Source organism: Dromaius novaehollandiae, chromosome 13 (genome assembly GCF_036370855.1).
Source record: "Dromaius novaehollandiae isolate bDroNov1 chromosome 13, bDroNov1.hap1, whole genome shotgun sequence".
NCBI lineage: Eukaryota > Metazoa > Chordata > Aves > Casuariiformes > Dromaiidae > Dromaius > Dromaius novaehollandiae.
Window position 1 is genome coordinate 6943645 of NC_088110.1, and position 16096 is coordinate 6959740.

The window sequence follows — 16096 nt, forward strand, 5'->3', positions numbered from 1 at the left end:
TTCCCCAGGCTGTGGATTTTCTCCAGTCCATTGGTCTAGATGTTTCTCTTATTGAATATTGTGGCAGGAAAGGAGGATTAAATTACTGAGGCTGTCAAAAAGGACAAGCACTCTGCCATACGTTATCATTATCACTAGCTTCCTGGGTGGAAGAAAATGCAGTAAATCCCTTCAAATACAAAGCAATAAAGACCATGGGCTTTTAAAATCGTGACTGCTATTGCCATTAACAGAAAATGACAACTGTATGGCATGCTTAGATGCAGCTTGTATCTTTTTTGACAGTGTGCACATAAACCTGCCAGTGACATGCCATTAGATCACATGACCTTTCAGATTTGATTCTAGCATTGTTGCTTTTCCTTAGGAGAGACAAGGAAAAGAAATGTGGAATTTCTTCGTTTTTTTTTTTTTTATTTAATGCTCTTTTTTCTCAAAGACTAAAAAACAATTTGTAGCTAATTATATTAATTCCGATTTGTTTTGCAGTGATATATGTGGATAAAGCAAATAATCATGCAAGAAGAGAATATCTGAAGTCGATACTTCAAAAGCCAGATCTAAAAACTGACAGGTACATATTAGTGCTGAAACCACCCTCCCACCCCCCCAAAAAAAGTTTTTCTAAACAGTACGTATGGTTTGCCATTTGGCTTGCCTTGTTGTTTGATTGTATTGAGGAAATATTCCACGGAAGTTAGTTAATTAACCTGAGAGATTTTTGTTTCAGCGAGGAATGATACCTACATTCTGATGTGGTCGTTGATGTACATGTCTTCCCTGAGTAGGTTTGTATGACGTGAAGTATGGCAACCTCTCTTAATGTTGTTTTATTGTTATTTTTTGGTGTTGGTTTTTGTTACCAACTTTGTTTTGCAAAAGAGAGATTCTATCATCAACACGCTATCAATAATGAATTTTAAAAGTACATTTATCAAGGAGAGTGATCCATCTGTTGCTTTCTGAATGCTAAATCCTAAAAGGAGTGTGAGATTCAGGAATGTCCCTTCAGCCTAGAATTTGCTAAAACCTATGTATAAATTGATGTAGCAGACAGCTATTATATGTATACGTATGAGAAAGAGTATAAATTAGTCCTATCCAGGCTCATAATAATTAATATATTTGTCCCTATTCAAACTTTGTGATTGAGATAGCATGTAAATTACTTTGAGCAAATGAACGACAGGCATTATTTTTGTTTCCTCTTGAAGGTCAAACTTCATAAAAAATTTAGCAACTATAAATTTAAAGATTCACATAATTTGTAGAAGAGTAGAATACCTGCTGATTGCATTTGAAGTGTAGGACTTTCTGGTCTGGTCTGTATTCTAAATATTTACTTATACACATAATCATTCACTCTGCAATAGGTAAGCGAGTGATCTCTCTTCATTCCCTTTCCCTTCTGAAGTTGAGTTCTCGCCTTGGCCAGAAGACAAGTTTTACTGGAATGGAGCAAGGAACACCATAAAATGATTCCTTTCAGGGAAGAAAATGTCATACCAAAATATTCTGAGGTTTGGAAATAAAAAATAAATTGTCTCCATTTAATAAGAGAGCAGAAGACTTATTTTGTCACATAGATTAGGGAAGTGGGATAGCATGCTCTGCTAAGAATTTTACAATGCTGAGGACAAAATATTCTTTTTTTTTCCGAAGGATAATTCAGTGAAGGACAAGAGCTAGTTTGCAGGCCACAATGTCACTGTAAATGTTTATGTATCTATACCAAATATTTACCAAACCTCATCTTGACATATTTTACAGGAAAGTTTAGAAAGAAAGAGGTAAAATAACTACAGCGAGCCCTTTTTCCAGAGCAGAAGCATTCCTCTTATGTTCACCATCGTAGTAATGTCTTCCATGTTTCTAGGTAGATTTTCTGCATTTATCAATGTGAGGAGTTTGGTCTATGGTGAAGTTTGGATTCTGTGTTGACTAAACAGCAAGGCAGAAAGTTCATCAATAGTCCAGTTCCCCACTTTAGCTCAGCAAAGGGACCACCAGGAAACAAAATTTGTGGAAAAACTCTGCTTATGCACCAAATAGTTTCAGCACTGTGCATTTTAAACCTGGCCTAGTTATTTTTTCAACACATGTTTTCTATCACAGGCCTTACAAAATAATATCAGAGCTTTTTCAGCTGAAACAGGAACTGAACTAAACTAATGCTGTAAAGTTCAGGAAACCAAATTATCAAGGATATAAATATCATTGAAAATTACCTGCACATGCTTTAGCCTGACACTTTATTGGTATATGTGCTATGCCAGATTATAGGAGGGGAGGGATAGTGTATTCTGTATATAAAGCAATGTATTAGGTTTTCAGGTGAATTTTCTCCTCATCACAGTAAAGGTGGTTAGAAATGGTATTCATAATGATTGGGTCCATATTAGAATATCTGTAAATAGATATGCTACATGCAATTATCTTTTCCAAAAGGAAAGTCAATTTAATGAATGTGCTTTAAATGAGATAAATAATCTCAAGTGTTAAGGGGAGTTATGCACACACTCCTGTCCAAAAGAAACAGATACAGGCTATTAGTATAATAAATAAAGTTACTGCTAAGCCAAAGTTCCAGCTGTAGTCTAATCTTATAACTGAAACAGGCCAACTTGATCCTGAAAATAATGAATTTCGTAGCTTTATATTTACAAATAAGTAAGTATAGATTGGCATGGCATTTTTATGGGAAAGTATGTTTATTTTGCAGGGTTGGGGTTACTGTTCATGAAAAGATGAGATTTCAAAACAAACTTTTTTTGTTCTTTCAGTTTTACTTCTTGTTATGGGATAGTTGTAATTTTTGTAGAAATGTTGATTTTGGTTCCATATTAGATTAAATGGTTTTATTGGCAGAAGATGCAAGGATATGTGATATTCAGCAAATGACACTTTATACATTATCAGTGAAGAAGGAAAGAAGGAAATACGCTGTTAAATACAATGATTTACAGTCTAGAATATATGAACATAAGGTAGTAGAGACTAGGAAGGCTGTTTAAAATCCTATTTAGGTTAGTAATTGTTGCATACCACAAAGATGTTTTTTCTCTTTGGACAAGCATCTTTGTCTTTACCTGTGTTTTCTGCAGGACAATGTTTTTCATTAATATGTCAAAATTTTTGTCACTCGCTGTTTCTTATAGTTGTATTGTGTGGACACGGGTAGCTTTGTGTTTTGTTTCTTGGTCTATATAGCAGGGATAATTCAGCTGAAGTTTCTTGCATTTATATTATGAAGAAATGCTTACTACTATTTGTAAAACTTTGCGAAGAATTGAATGACATGCTGTATTTTTCATTTTATTGGCTTAACCCTAGTTATTTACTTATACATTCAAATCTTTAAATCAATTAATGACAAGAGGCATTTGTGACAGTCTGTTTAACTTGCTATAACTGTGTCATAGTTATCTTTTATCCTTCCTCCTGTTTGTATTCCCTTGTTGCCTTTCACCTTGTTAAGACTATAGAAAGTGGGGTCACATACAGAAACCTACCTGATTCTTCGTGTCAGATTGTACTTGCAGTGCTCACAGAGCTGGCGGTAGACTACATGCTCCTCTGACAAGTGTCAAGAGACATATGCGGAGACTGGAGGAATCCATTCTTCCAGCAGTCGCCCTGCTGTGATAACAAGAGCGAACAGGTTTATGCAGGAGGCTTCCAGGCTGGTCGTGACAGGTGCATCAGTTCTTGGCTGGAAATGATTGTTGCTCCAAGAAACTGACTGCGTGAAGTCATTGTTCTCCAAAGTCGCAAAATGTATGCAGCCGTGTCATCGGGGTACAGAACGTGTACGGTGTTAGCACCGCCATGAAGTACTGTGTTAACACATGAGATTTTCTCCTGGCTGCTTAAAAATGCCTGACCTCTGGAATAAAGAATTAGACATCAAATTTGCCTACTCACAACTTCTCCCAGGCCCTCTAAATTCCCTGCTGGTGATACCACTCGCTTACCAGTGTTATCATAACAATAATGATAAATATTTGTGTCAGGTTTTTCTGCTGCATTGTAATACTTATTTTAAGCTTAAAGCAGTTACTATTTTTGATTCCTTTCTTTTGGCCCTCTGTTAGCAGACAAGTTTCATTTAGTTCTCTAGTCTGTTTCTTGCAATGACAAGCAAATATCTTCCCTCGCAGTACTTTTAACAGGGTGTCAGGATTTCTGCTCATTCTGTCAGTAGGCAAGGGATCCCTGCAAGGAAAGGAGTAGTGATACCTGCTGTTACTGGGTTATAGAAAAGAAATGTGGAAATGAGCTGGAGAGAAAGGCTAGGTTCTTAGAAAGAAGTACTGGAGAGAAACACTATATAGAGCTTTATTTGTGTAAGAAATCTTAGTATGATTTTTCCATTCCAGCTGCAATCAAAGTTTCTTATTTAAGATATTTTAAATCTTCCTAAATTTAAGATAAGTCATTTGGAATATTTTTGAAAAATACAAACGTCAAAGTGATTGCGGTGCTGATTGTTGTAGTCTGTTGGTTACGGTATTCCCACAGGATCAAGAGTTCAAATCCCCTCCTTCTTGATTAGCAGCAAAGGTTTAATCCAAGGTGATGACCTGTTAGGAGTGTTGGAACTAGAGGGTGTTAGAGGTGCAGTTCTTTTGATGTGCTTAGCTGAAGCTGTTCTGTTCGTGTAAAATACTTGCATATGATTTGGACCAGAACGTGGACCAGTATTTATGGCTGTTCACTTTGGTTATTAGGTATTGTCCCAGATGTTACTGGGCCTGGTTTTAGCTTCTGTTTCAGTGAAAATTTTAGTAGGAGTCAGTAGCCTTACCTGATAAAAAATCAATTGAACATTAATCCTCTCCTCTCCTACCAGTGTCTTAACTGCTTTCTACAGTTGGTTTGGTTGACCATTGCCATTGAATCGTAACAAAACAGATCTATTCCCAATACTCAACAGTTTTGTCAATTATTATTAAAATTTTAATTTGTTTTTATTTTCATTTAATATTTCTCTTACACATTTAAGCATTTCTTGTTTTTTGATTGAATTTTGGCAATATTGCTGCTGTCAGTTTTTTAAGTTGTATCCACTATACTCAGTCAAGCCACCTACTTCTGAAAATAGTTGTTGAGGTTTTTTTTTTTTTGCCTTCAGAAATTTTTTTAAAAGATGCTTGTTTTCAGTAAAGCAAAGGCACATCAATTTGTTTTAGCTAAAACCAAATATTTAAAAATCTGAATAATAAATATTTGTTAGTAAGACCCAAGCACAAAAATGAAATACTATAAAAGCATATTGCAGTCATTGTTAATATGTTTTAAAGGCTTTTAAGAAGATTTCTTTATATATTGTCTAAGGTATCCTTTCTTGCAGACTTGGATTTTGTGCAACTTGGTTATTACTCATTTGGAATCACGCTGATTTGAAAAGTTTTTAGGCTGTAAAGCTTACGAGCATTTGTGATTTAAACGCTATCGCCAAGACATACCCAAAAAGTAGTTAACTCTGAATTCCTGTCATCTCGTCAATCTCAACATTTTTGGCCTTAACACAAGCCACTAACTCAAGTCAGCTCCACCAGAATACTGCAATTATGTATTTAAAAGAAAAGCTATACTCAGATGCAATGAGTGTAATTCAAGTTCACAGAAGAAATTCAAATATTTTGTATAGTTGTTGAGCTTAGATATTTGGGATGGACAAACAGGCTGTATTTAGAGTGCATGATAAATATTCAAAGGCCTTTGTATCCAGATTACACTCATGGGTAATTTTTTAAGTGTACAAGAGGAACAGAATAATGAAGATAACGTATGAGCTGTACTGGTCAGGAGGAATGAGTGCAGTATGTTTTAAATTACTGTGTAAGGTCCAACTTTAAATAGCAGATACATAATACAGCATTAGAAAGATACTATTTTCAGAGAACTGCCTTCAGGTTCTTGTTCTTTTTGTAGAATGTATTCGTGGCTAGAATATGCTCTCAAGTCTCTAAATGAGGTGTGAAAATTCCCAAATAACTTTCAGCGAAATATTTTGCATTTGCTGTTTGGAAATACTTGCTTCACTGAATATGGCTAGTATTTCTGATATTATGCAGGTATTTGATATGGTTCGTCTTTCTCAGGTATTTTTCTTGTGTCTCCTGAACCACTCAATATAAAGGCAAGAAAATGCATGGCCAGAGTTTATTAAGGCTAAATCTTTATTATCAAGTAGTGCAGACCAGTGAGAGAGGATCTCTATAGAGTAAAACAGTTGCTGCTAATGGTCTGATATTCCCAGCATGTGGATTTTAGGAGGGTTTTCAGACTTCAGAATACTCCTAGTTGGTCCCACAGACTGAGAGCCTATTTGCAGTGGAGTGCATTAGGGGTACTCCTGGAGCAAATCTTCCATTTTATTTTAGCCCAGTTGAAAAGTAATTCAGTTAATGTGCTCCAAGACTACTATGCAAACCAAAGCACAGTAACTGGAGACAACTGAAAAGATTTACTTAATAGGCATGCTCCAGATCCAAGCTGAAACAGTAATGCCAATCCATCCTATCAGGCATGACTGAATTAAAGTGGTATAACTTCTTTATAAGTTTATATGGTATCAAAAGGTTTTAACGAACAAAGCATAGATCATGTTTAATCAATGTCAGGCTAAAACTAAATATTATTGCTCTTCAATTCTTTTTCTTTCTTGGAGATAGTCTGATGGTCACATCAAATAATTTGCATGAAAGGGTCAGCACAGTAGAAATTAAAAGATATATATATCCTATATCTTCAATTGTTTTATAAATGAGTTCCCCTAAAAGCCTTGTGGTTCATAGGTATAATCTTGATTTTAGAAATGGAGAAAAAGTACAAGGAAATTAAGTGACTTGAACAATTGAGCTAAGAACTTAGGAGTTTCAAATGTTAAATCTTGCATCCTTAAACCATTCTGCCTGTCATTGCCATATGAGAAAGAATTGTGCTACTAAAAAATAAATTCTATAAACCATCAGATCTATGGTTACAACTTCTCTGTTCTTCTAGTACTGCTAAATAATGCTAAAGGAGTAGGGAGGATTGAAAGAAGGGGTCTCAGACTATTGTTGTCATGGAAAATGTTGAACATCCTTGATAAAGAGATCTGTTTTAAGCTCAACTGGTAAAATAGAGCTATTTTTGACTTTTGTCTTTTGTGTGGTTTTGACTTTCCAACCATTTTGAAAGTAGAAATATCTTTTTTTATGCTTAGCCTACGATTTACAGTGGTTAGTGATCCCCCAGAAGATGAACAGGAACTTGAATGTGAAGATATTGGTTTTGCTTATGTCAGTTTGAGAGAGATATTTCAGAAAGAAAGAGATATCATTGAGCAAGATATCGATGGTAAGTTTTTAGAAATTATTTTGTTGTAACCTTTTGTAACTTAAAAAGTATTAGTCAAATTTCTACTTCTCTCTGCAAGCTTTAGTAATTGTGTTATAGTCTGTTTGAAGAAGAAATACTTTAATGTTAATTAATGGCCTCTGGATTTATTTGCAAAAATCTTCAAAAACTGTATAATTGTGTTATTCCTTAAAATTCCTCTGTTTGATTTAACACACACACACACAGTGTTCCCTGTGTTCAGGACACATCCACTATGATTCTCTATTTTGTACAACATACTTCATGCTAGTAAGATTGTAAATATATTTTTTATTATTAAGACTTTGTCAATAATTTTGTATTGCTGACATCTGTATACTTGTTTGAAATATTTTTATAATCACCAGAGTACCTCAGGACAGCATCCTCCATATGAAACATGCATCTGAGATGAGATCAAATACTAGTGGGTTTGGTGAGGTATTAGCTTAGAGTGAGCATCCTTCTCTAACAAACTGTGACTGAAAATTCACCGTGACTTATTAAAGCAAAGTGAGGTAGTCAGGAGATGGCTGAATGTGCCATTTCCTGTGTCTTGTGATAGCATTTTGAAAAAGCTGGTAGGAAGGCTAGAGAAGGCTACTTGGACCTTTAATAGGCAGTGAAGGAAAATATTCTCCCTGTTTAGTCTTTCCTGTTCCCCAAAGTAGCAGGGACGATATCAACAGTGCATTTATCGATGCAGTTAGTGGATTTATCAGTGCAGTGCAGTTATCTATCAAAAGTGCATTTTTCCCCTTACCTGTTCCTGTCCATCCTGTTTCTCCACTGTGATAAAGCTAATTCAAGGAGAAGCTGAGAGTGTATCTGTTCTGGCACAGTTACTCTCTTGTAGAAAGGTAAGTGAGCCAGCTTGATTACTAGAAGCAGTGCAGCCATGTTTGCAATGTATTCTTCATAATGGCAAGACTTAGTTAGCCTGGTAGAGTGCCAAGCTAATGCGGCTTTGCTGCTTCTCCTGTTGTGTCTAATTACCGTACCTCAAGTGATGGGGAGCTGAGTAGTGAGCGAAAGAAATAGGCTTTCTTATCCATTTCCATTATCATGCATGATTTGCATCCATGCTGTAGCTAAAATATTAAAAGTATGCGTCAAAGTTCGAGGAACACGATAAGGAAAATTATAAGAAGAATCAAATTTCCATACCCTGGAAAAATAATATCCAGATTTGATGCAGTTCTGTGGCTGAACCACTTAATCTTTTCTCTAGCAGTAATTTTCTCTCAGAGTAGTTACATGAAAGCACATACTGAAAGCACATCTCCTCCAAACAGGTATTTCATAGTCTCTCACTGGAAAATTGTTTTTATTCTGGATTTTATGGCTCTTTTGTCATAAACCCCACTTGATAAGATTGATTAGTGATATAAATATGATTTTGTACCTTTCCAAGTCACTTTTCACGAAACTCTTAAAATTCCTAATCGTCATCTGAGATGATTATTATGACAGGAAGGACTGTCATGTTTAGTATTAGTTGTTCTGTCAAAAGGAAATCATTATTATGTAATGTTGACTATTTATTTCACTGTTCTGGAGAAGGATTATCCTAAGGCATACAAACTAATCTTTACTTTTTCTGTGCACGTTTTATCTATGAAAGTGATATTACTAGATAGAAATACCTTTCTCATTATTAACCCCATTTCCCCCCTCCCCACAGATACTAATTCTGTTTCTCAGGAAGAAGCTGCTAAAGCTTACGAAGTTGTGTAGCAGATTGTTTAAAAAAAAAAAAAAGCTTTACTGACTTTCTTCCCTACACTGTAGTCTTAGTTTATTCAAGGAGAGAGATTTCTAGTATCACTTGATTATTAAAACACAGAGACTCTTTGACCATCAGTTACTATCAGTATTAATAAATGGTGGGTTAAAATGTTGTATTATACAATATCTCTTTTTCAGATGGATTTAGGGTAATTTTGTTGCCAAAGAGGTAATAAATACCCAAAATAGTTGGCAGGTGATTTGTATATATTGGTATTTGGTTTTCATGATACTGTTTAGATTTTTTTTTTGCATCCATAACCATATTTTCTGAAAATATTCACATCATGGGAAGAGTAGCATATGTCAATATATTTTCTTAGACAAAGTCATTGTAAAAGATCTTTTCTTAAAAGCTGGATATTTATGCCAGATTTCCATTAAATGTAATGACCCAATAAATAGCATTCCTGCATAATATTGTATATGCTCTCTGAGGTGTATATTGGTTTTAGAGTAGAGGAATAAACCTAGACACAAAGGACTTAATAGGATGCTACCACATAAAGGGCTAATCATTCTTAAAAGTTAGATACATTAAACTACTACTATTCTCTTTGAGGACTGAAAATGTATCTTTTTCATCTCTTGTTCCTTTCATTGCTGGTTGTGTGAAAGTGGCCCACAGAAAATTAGAACCTGTTAAGTGAATGGCTAAGCAAGAGGCTGGATGAAAAAGAGTATGTACAGAGAGCAGTCAAAATGACAACATTAAAACTGAGAAAATAGAATTAATGTTACCTTCTGATATTATCAATTACAGTTATCTTACTGTTCTCACAAGTCAAAAGGACAATGTCCCCTGAAGTCTGTTCTTTAAATTGACAGTTCACTAAGCGATTTGCCCAAGGTGATACAAAATGTTTTAGAGCAATGAGAATAGAATACAGTCTGACCTCTAATGAATGATGGAAAGCTTATCCTACACTTTTCCCTCTCCAAACCTCTTCTGAGCTGTTCCAGCAGCCTAGAAGTTGGTAGCACGCAGTGTAATTGCATGTTCCCAGAGTAATTATCCCAGTCCATATAGTAAATACTGTATGCAACCTTGCTGTTTGTCTGCTGTATAATTTGCTTGGAGGAGATGGGCTGTCAAGACTATTTGTTTTTATTCAGACAAACTCCTTTTAGAGTCAAGTTAAGCAGCCTTATTGCTTTTTATATAGGACTGAGAAGGAGCCTCCTTTTTGACTGTTGGCAACATGTTCTAGTCACAGCAGCCAAGAATGTGGTGCTCTGGCCTTGAACAGATACTGTAGAAGAGTGCAATTTTAGATCCTGTTAACTAATTTGTGTAAAATAGAAATTTTAAGTACTACTTAAAAACCCACATAGACAAAGGTGAAGGTAGTTAAAATAGTTTAGTCTAGCACAAATACTATCTTTGTCTACACTTGACTATTCTACAGCAGATAGAAGCATGGAATTAAAATAATTTTGCACTGCCCCAAGTGGAACAACAATTTGCCGTTTAAATACTAATACCTGTTTTGGCTGATTAGGCCCAGTCTCACACATAGTGTAGAAAATAGGTTCATTGGTATGTTTTTTACTTAAAAGAACTAATAAGCATTAAAACATATCTTTAATGGAGTTTGGATTCTGAAGTCTCAGCATCTATATTTATTTGTTATGAAAAATGAGCAATGAATTTAGGAAACTGTTATACACATAGTTCTCTTTATTTCAAAGTTAATTCCAAGACGAATACTTTCATTTATGTACTTTCTGGTTCTTAGAGTGCTCAGTTACCAGTAAGCTGAGCACCAGCTCCTTGTCATAAGAATTGAGAGTTTTCTCAAAACGGTTTATGTTTGAGTGCTAGAACTGGAAGCTATTTTTTACTTTTTTAAGCATATATAGGTGCCTTTTAATCTGTCCAAATGCTGAACAAAATTATCAGAACAAAACCAAAAACCTACCAGAAACTGCTAATACTGTTTTCTGATGTTTCCTTTCTAGTTTTCGATTCACAAGATGATAGTGCGGTAATTGGAAAGCTCAAAGTAACAGTGGAGGCCCTCCATGCGCTGCGTTCAGTCTATGAGGAATGCAGAGATGACTAGGAGGCATGAAAGGGAAGCTTGCCTACAGAAGCTCCTTCTCCCAGTGTAAATACATGCTTGATAGCTCTTCGAAGATGAGATCTTTGTAATTCTTACAGTATATTTAATGTATAATTAATACGAAAAGGACGCTTGATTTGCAGTTGTAAAGTTTTGTATACTTTTCAGTCTGTTTGTTTTTATATCTCCCCCCTAAGGCTAAGAATCTCTCCACAATGGACAACGTCTTGTAAATAATTAATATCTACATGATTGAATGATGTGCTTTATTTGCATTTTCAACATTTTTTCCTACATAAAACAGTAATAAAAATGCAAGTCAAATTTTTAATTTTTAATAAAAAACCATAAGCCTTAGAAAACTGATTAAAAATACTTTTATGTTATCCCTAATCACCCCACTAAATGGAATGCCTGTGATTAGCCTCATTAAGAATTTTATACTGTGAAGATTTTATTAAAAGCAATATATGAAAATTACTTGGATTAATGTGTTAATCTGCCTCTTTAAAATGCTAATATCCATTTTATGCACATTAAATCTCAGTATGTGTTTTCTTTGATGCATGCAGTTCCTATCAATTAAATATAAAGAATGAGGCTAGTTGCAGGACTTATTAAATTACTGCAACCTTTTTTTAAATAACTTTTGCCCTTCTACTAACATTATAATCAGCTGTTTATGATTATGATGATTTGAGGTAGGGGGAGGGCAGGCGTAATCATTTTTCTATACCGTAAAAGATTTACTTTCAGCCAACATCTGTCAAAGCACAGAAAGAAGCTATAAAATATCAGATTTTGCTTCACCTAGTTTAGTTGTAGGGACAGGCAACTGTGTTTTCATTTGGCTTTTTGTCATTTTTAGAACTTACATCAAACATATACAATGATTTGTTGTATCTGAATAACCAGTGTCTAGAAAGCAGCTTGGAAAGTTAATTTTCTAGCTTTTAACCAATCTCAATGAAGGATTTAATTGATATTTTTAATGGAGCTGTGAATCAATGCCGCAAAAGGATTGTCTCTTGAGAACGAGGATATAATACATTTCATTTTTTAATTTACTTTTTTATTTGTCATTTTCTTCAAAGGATTTTATAGGCTGTGGATTTCCACTGTTTGCAAACAGGCTATGTTTCTTCATAAGCATATGTAAAGTATTCAGAGAGATAAGTAATTTATTAAAATCTACCTAATTTGCCGTGATATATTAAATCTCTGCTTCAGTGATCACAGACCATTTCATTTAGAGAATTAGGCATTCCCTCTTTGTGTGATTAAAGCTCTGGAAAATGAGTTCTTTGCTCCTATTTGTGAACATTCAAAGCCTGCTAATGGCAAGAAGATGGAATAGATTACGAGACAATTCATTACAGTTCAACAGAAAAAAAAAGCAGTTATAATGCAGAAATGCAAGTATGAATATCTGCATATAGTTTGAACCATCTGTGCTCTAATGGCTTCAATAATGGCTCTTCGTCTTCAGTAGGCTTTGAAATGACATCCATACAATATTAATTTGTTGATGTACATTATGAGGCCATGGAATGAATATATTCTGACCACAGAAATCTCTAAATTCCACCATGAACTGATGGTTGACTCCATTTTAGGGCCTACCATCTTCAGGAGTAGTACTTCTCATCCAGGCTTTGCCAATCCTCACAGCATTTCATTCCTCTGGATTTTTCAGGAGACCACAGACAGCTGCATTCCTAAACCCCTCCATTCTTAAGTTAATGGCCATATGTTTGTTGTCATTTGGGCAGGCTCTTAGTTCATCGTTTTGGCCACTACTTCTAGCTTTTTTTGGCTCTGTGCACCTATATTGTCATTAAGACTGTTATTATACATTACAATAATTTGAAACAGCTAGATTCAACACTGAGATTAACCGAGTGGCTTTTTAGAAATTTAGTTGCGGTATTCTACCAGGAGGTTTGTATTATTCTTCTAATACTTTGCAAACCAAACTAAATATCCTGCATATAAACAAAGAAGCGAATTGTACTGACTTTTTTTTTTTGGGGGGGGGGGGGGTGACTGTTTACTGAATTGCAGGAGAACTGTGTAACTGGTGCTTGTTTTCTAGTGAAATAAACCATGTGGTAAAATTAGAAAATCAGTGATGTTCATATCACTTAAACGTTTACAGTAACACTCTTAGCACTTAATCTTCGCCATCTGAAGTTGAAAACTTAGAAACCAAGCATTCATATACTCATTAAACACAGACCTCTTTGGTAAGTCACTGCAAAATATTCCAGTTGACATTTGGTTACATCGTGTTAACTGTTCTCAGCGACTCCAACATTAACATGTATAATTTGCCTCAGGTTCCTAAACCTATTTCTTTGTGAGGCTCTCTATTTTCCAGTTTTTGATTTAAAAAAATACATCTTGGTTTCTATTCATGTTTATTACTAAGAGAGATAAAATATTCAGTGAGGACTTTTCAGCAGATGGATTGCATTATCTTATGCAACATAAACATACAAACGCACTAGAAAGTTTTGTTCTTGCGTTAAGTAGTCTGTATTTCCATCATGCTCTTAAATCTTGTGTCCGAATTCTGCACTGTGCAGGGAAAGTAGGAAATGTAATGCTGGTACTATTTTGTCCAGATTTTAGCTGTGAATAGCTTGAAGAAAACGTACACTTGTACTGTTTAGCTTGAGGCAAAAAGTATCCTTTTTTTTGTCCAGTATGTTAGTAAACGCATTCCTTTTTGCATTAAAAAAAGCCTTGTTAATGCTGATGCTACCTATTTTTAAATGTTAGTTAAAATATATTAACTAATAGTCAATATTTTAAAAATAATTTTTGTACTATTGATGAAATTTTTCTGAGATGTAACCTGTATGTAAAATGTAACAGGGCTTCTGGGTAAGATGAATAGGGTAAGTTTGGGTGATCAGCTGATGTCTTCTCTATTAATTGTCTTGTCATTTATATTGTTCCCCATTAATTGTTACAGCTTACGGCTTTGTGGTTTTATCTTCTTATGTGATAGAATAGCTGCTGTTCTCCAGGTATCCTAGGTATGTTAATCAGGAATTAAACTTAAGTTTATCTCAAAATTCCCTTTTTTTGTGTTGTTTTTAACCTGTTATAATCCGTAAGCTAGGGATGGAAGACCTAAGAACAAATACATTATGAATCAAGGCAACATCTATGTGAATTTGATCAATTTTGCTGTACAGTAAGTCTCAGCTTATCATATTATATGCTTATAATAATAGATATAAAATGAAAAAATGAACATCCTAAATGAACATACTGTAACTTGTCTCTGATAGAACTTCTACAACTGAATATCAATATTTATATTAATACTTATTGTTTTAAAATGCTTTGTATTACTTCAGTACATAACAAGACATTATCATAGTCCAAGCAGTCACAAAAGATATCATCACTAAGTATCCGCTGTTAAATTTTGTTTTCTTATTTTGTGTTAGAATGAGGAATAAATTTAAATTTAGTTTTATAATTGTGCAGCATACCTTATTGCATGTTTCAGGGCCAGAAAAACAGCTGCTTTATGTTGCAGTTAGGTAGACAGGTTTTTATGCAGGAGATGGTAGTGTTTTATCCATTCAGTTTTTCAGGTATTCCCCAGGAGGAAGAATATTTCTAACTTTTTATTTAACTAATTACTTTTAATTATTTTATTTACTCAGACTTACTTTTACTACTGTTTGTGATACAGGTCCTAGTAATTAGAACTAGAGCTCAGTCCTGCAACTAATATGGAATTGGATGGACTATGCTGCCTGTATGAAATAATTGCAGAATACAAGTTCAGGTTGATACCTTATGTACGTATATGTTAAAAAATTTGCTTTTGACATAGTATGCCAAAGGTATTGCTCTGTTATTTTTGTTAGTTTCTTTTTGATATTGCTGACTAATTTTAATCTATTTGCATCTTTAAAATGTGATGAGGTAAGTTTTGAAGAACTTGATTTCATCAGAATAATTACTCAATGGAAGAATTTGACCCATGTTTTATTTCTTGTTATAGTATAGTCTTACCATTTACAGGACACGACCGAGAAAGTCACAGATCATAAAGACCCATGTTTTAATTCTTAAACACCAAACTCCATCTAAATCTTGTAGCTGTGGGCTTTAGAAGAATATGTATTTATAAGTTTCAGAACTCCTTACTTCTAAGGTCCTTGCTGAATCAGTCTTCGAGCACCCAGCACTTTGTGGGATCAAGTCCTAACGTAGTCCTAGCATATTTTAATTTCAAAACAAAGCTGCTTGTAAATTATCAGATACCAGTTGTGTATATTTTATCTAAAAGGATAAACCAATATGAATTTTCAATAATGGAGATGCTTATAGGCTCTTAATTGTAATAGTACTACCATGTTTTAGCATGATACTACATTAGGATAGGATAATTCAGGTTGGAACGGACTTCAAGAAGTCTCTAATCCAACCTCCTGCTCAAACAGGGTCAGCTTCAGGGTTAGACCAAGTTGCTTGGGGCTTTATCCAGTCTAGTCTTGGAAAAACTCCAAGGACTGAAATTGTACACCTCCTCTGGGCAACCTGTTCTGATGCTTGTCTGTCCTTACAGGGAAAAAGGGATGTACATTGGTATACCTTACTCAATCCAAGTAAGTTTTATGGAAAATTTTCAGACAATTTTATTTTTATTTGTTATTTAAACCAAATTTAGATCTAAGCATGTGAAAACAGCCCTTGCACTGCACTTAATATACTGTCCAATCACCTTACTAATATTTATTTGAGTTCTGTGGATGGTATAAGCATGATCTTGTTTTATTCTGTCAGTACTTAATTTGTTTCAGCCATTTAACATTTTGTACGGAAATACAAATAACTATAGG

General features: G+C 34.5%; 1 protein-coding gene across 9 annotated transcripts in view; it reads left to right on the plus strand.

Annotated features, from left to right (window-relative positions):
• Positions 1-11705, plus strand: part of RPGRIP1L (RPGRIP1 like) — an 81617-nt gene extending 69912 nt beyond the window's left edge. For 8 of the 9 annotated variants that reach the window (XM_026102206.2, XM_026102205.2, XM_026102207.2 and 5 more), the window contains 3 exons: positions 490-574; positions 7217-7350; positions 11122-11705. In XM_026102206.2, the coding sequence (XP_025957991.2) occupies positions 490-574; positions 7217-7350; positions 11122-11225 (323 nt within the window). In that variant the 3' untranslated portion in view covers positions 11226-11705. Of the gene's footprint in view, positions 1-489; positions 575-730; positions 789-7216; positions 7351-11121 lie in introns of those variants that run through there. The other variant, XM_026102209.2, reaches the window with a different exon arrangement.
• Positions 11706-16096: the final 4391 nt, after the last annotated feature.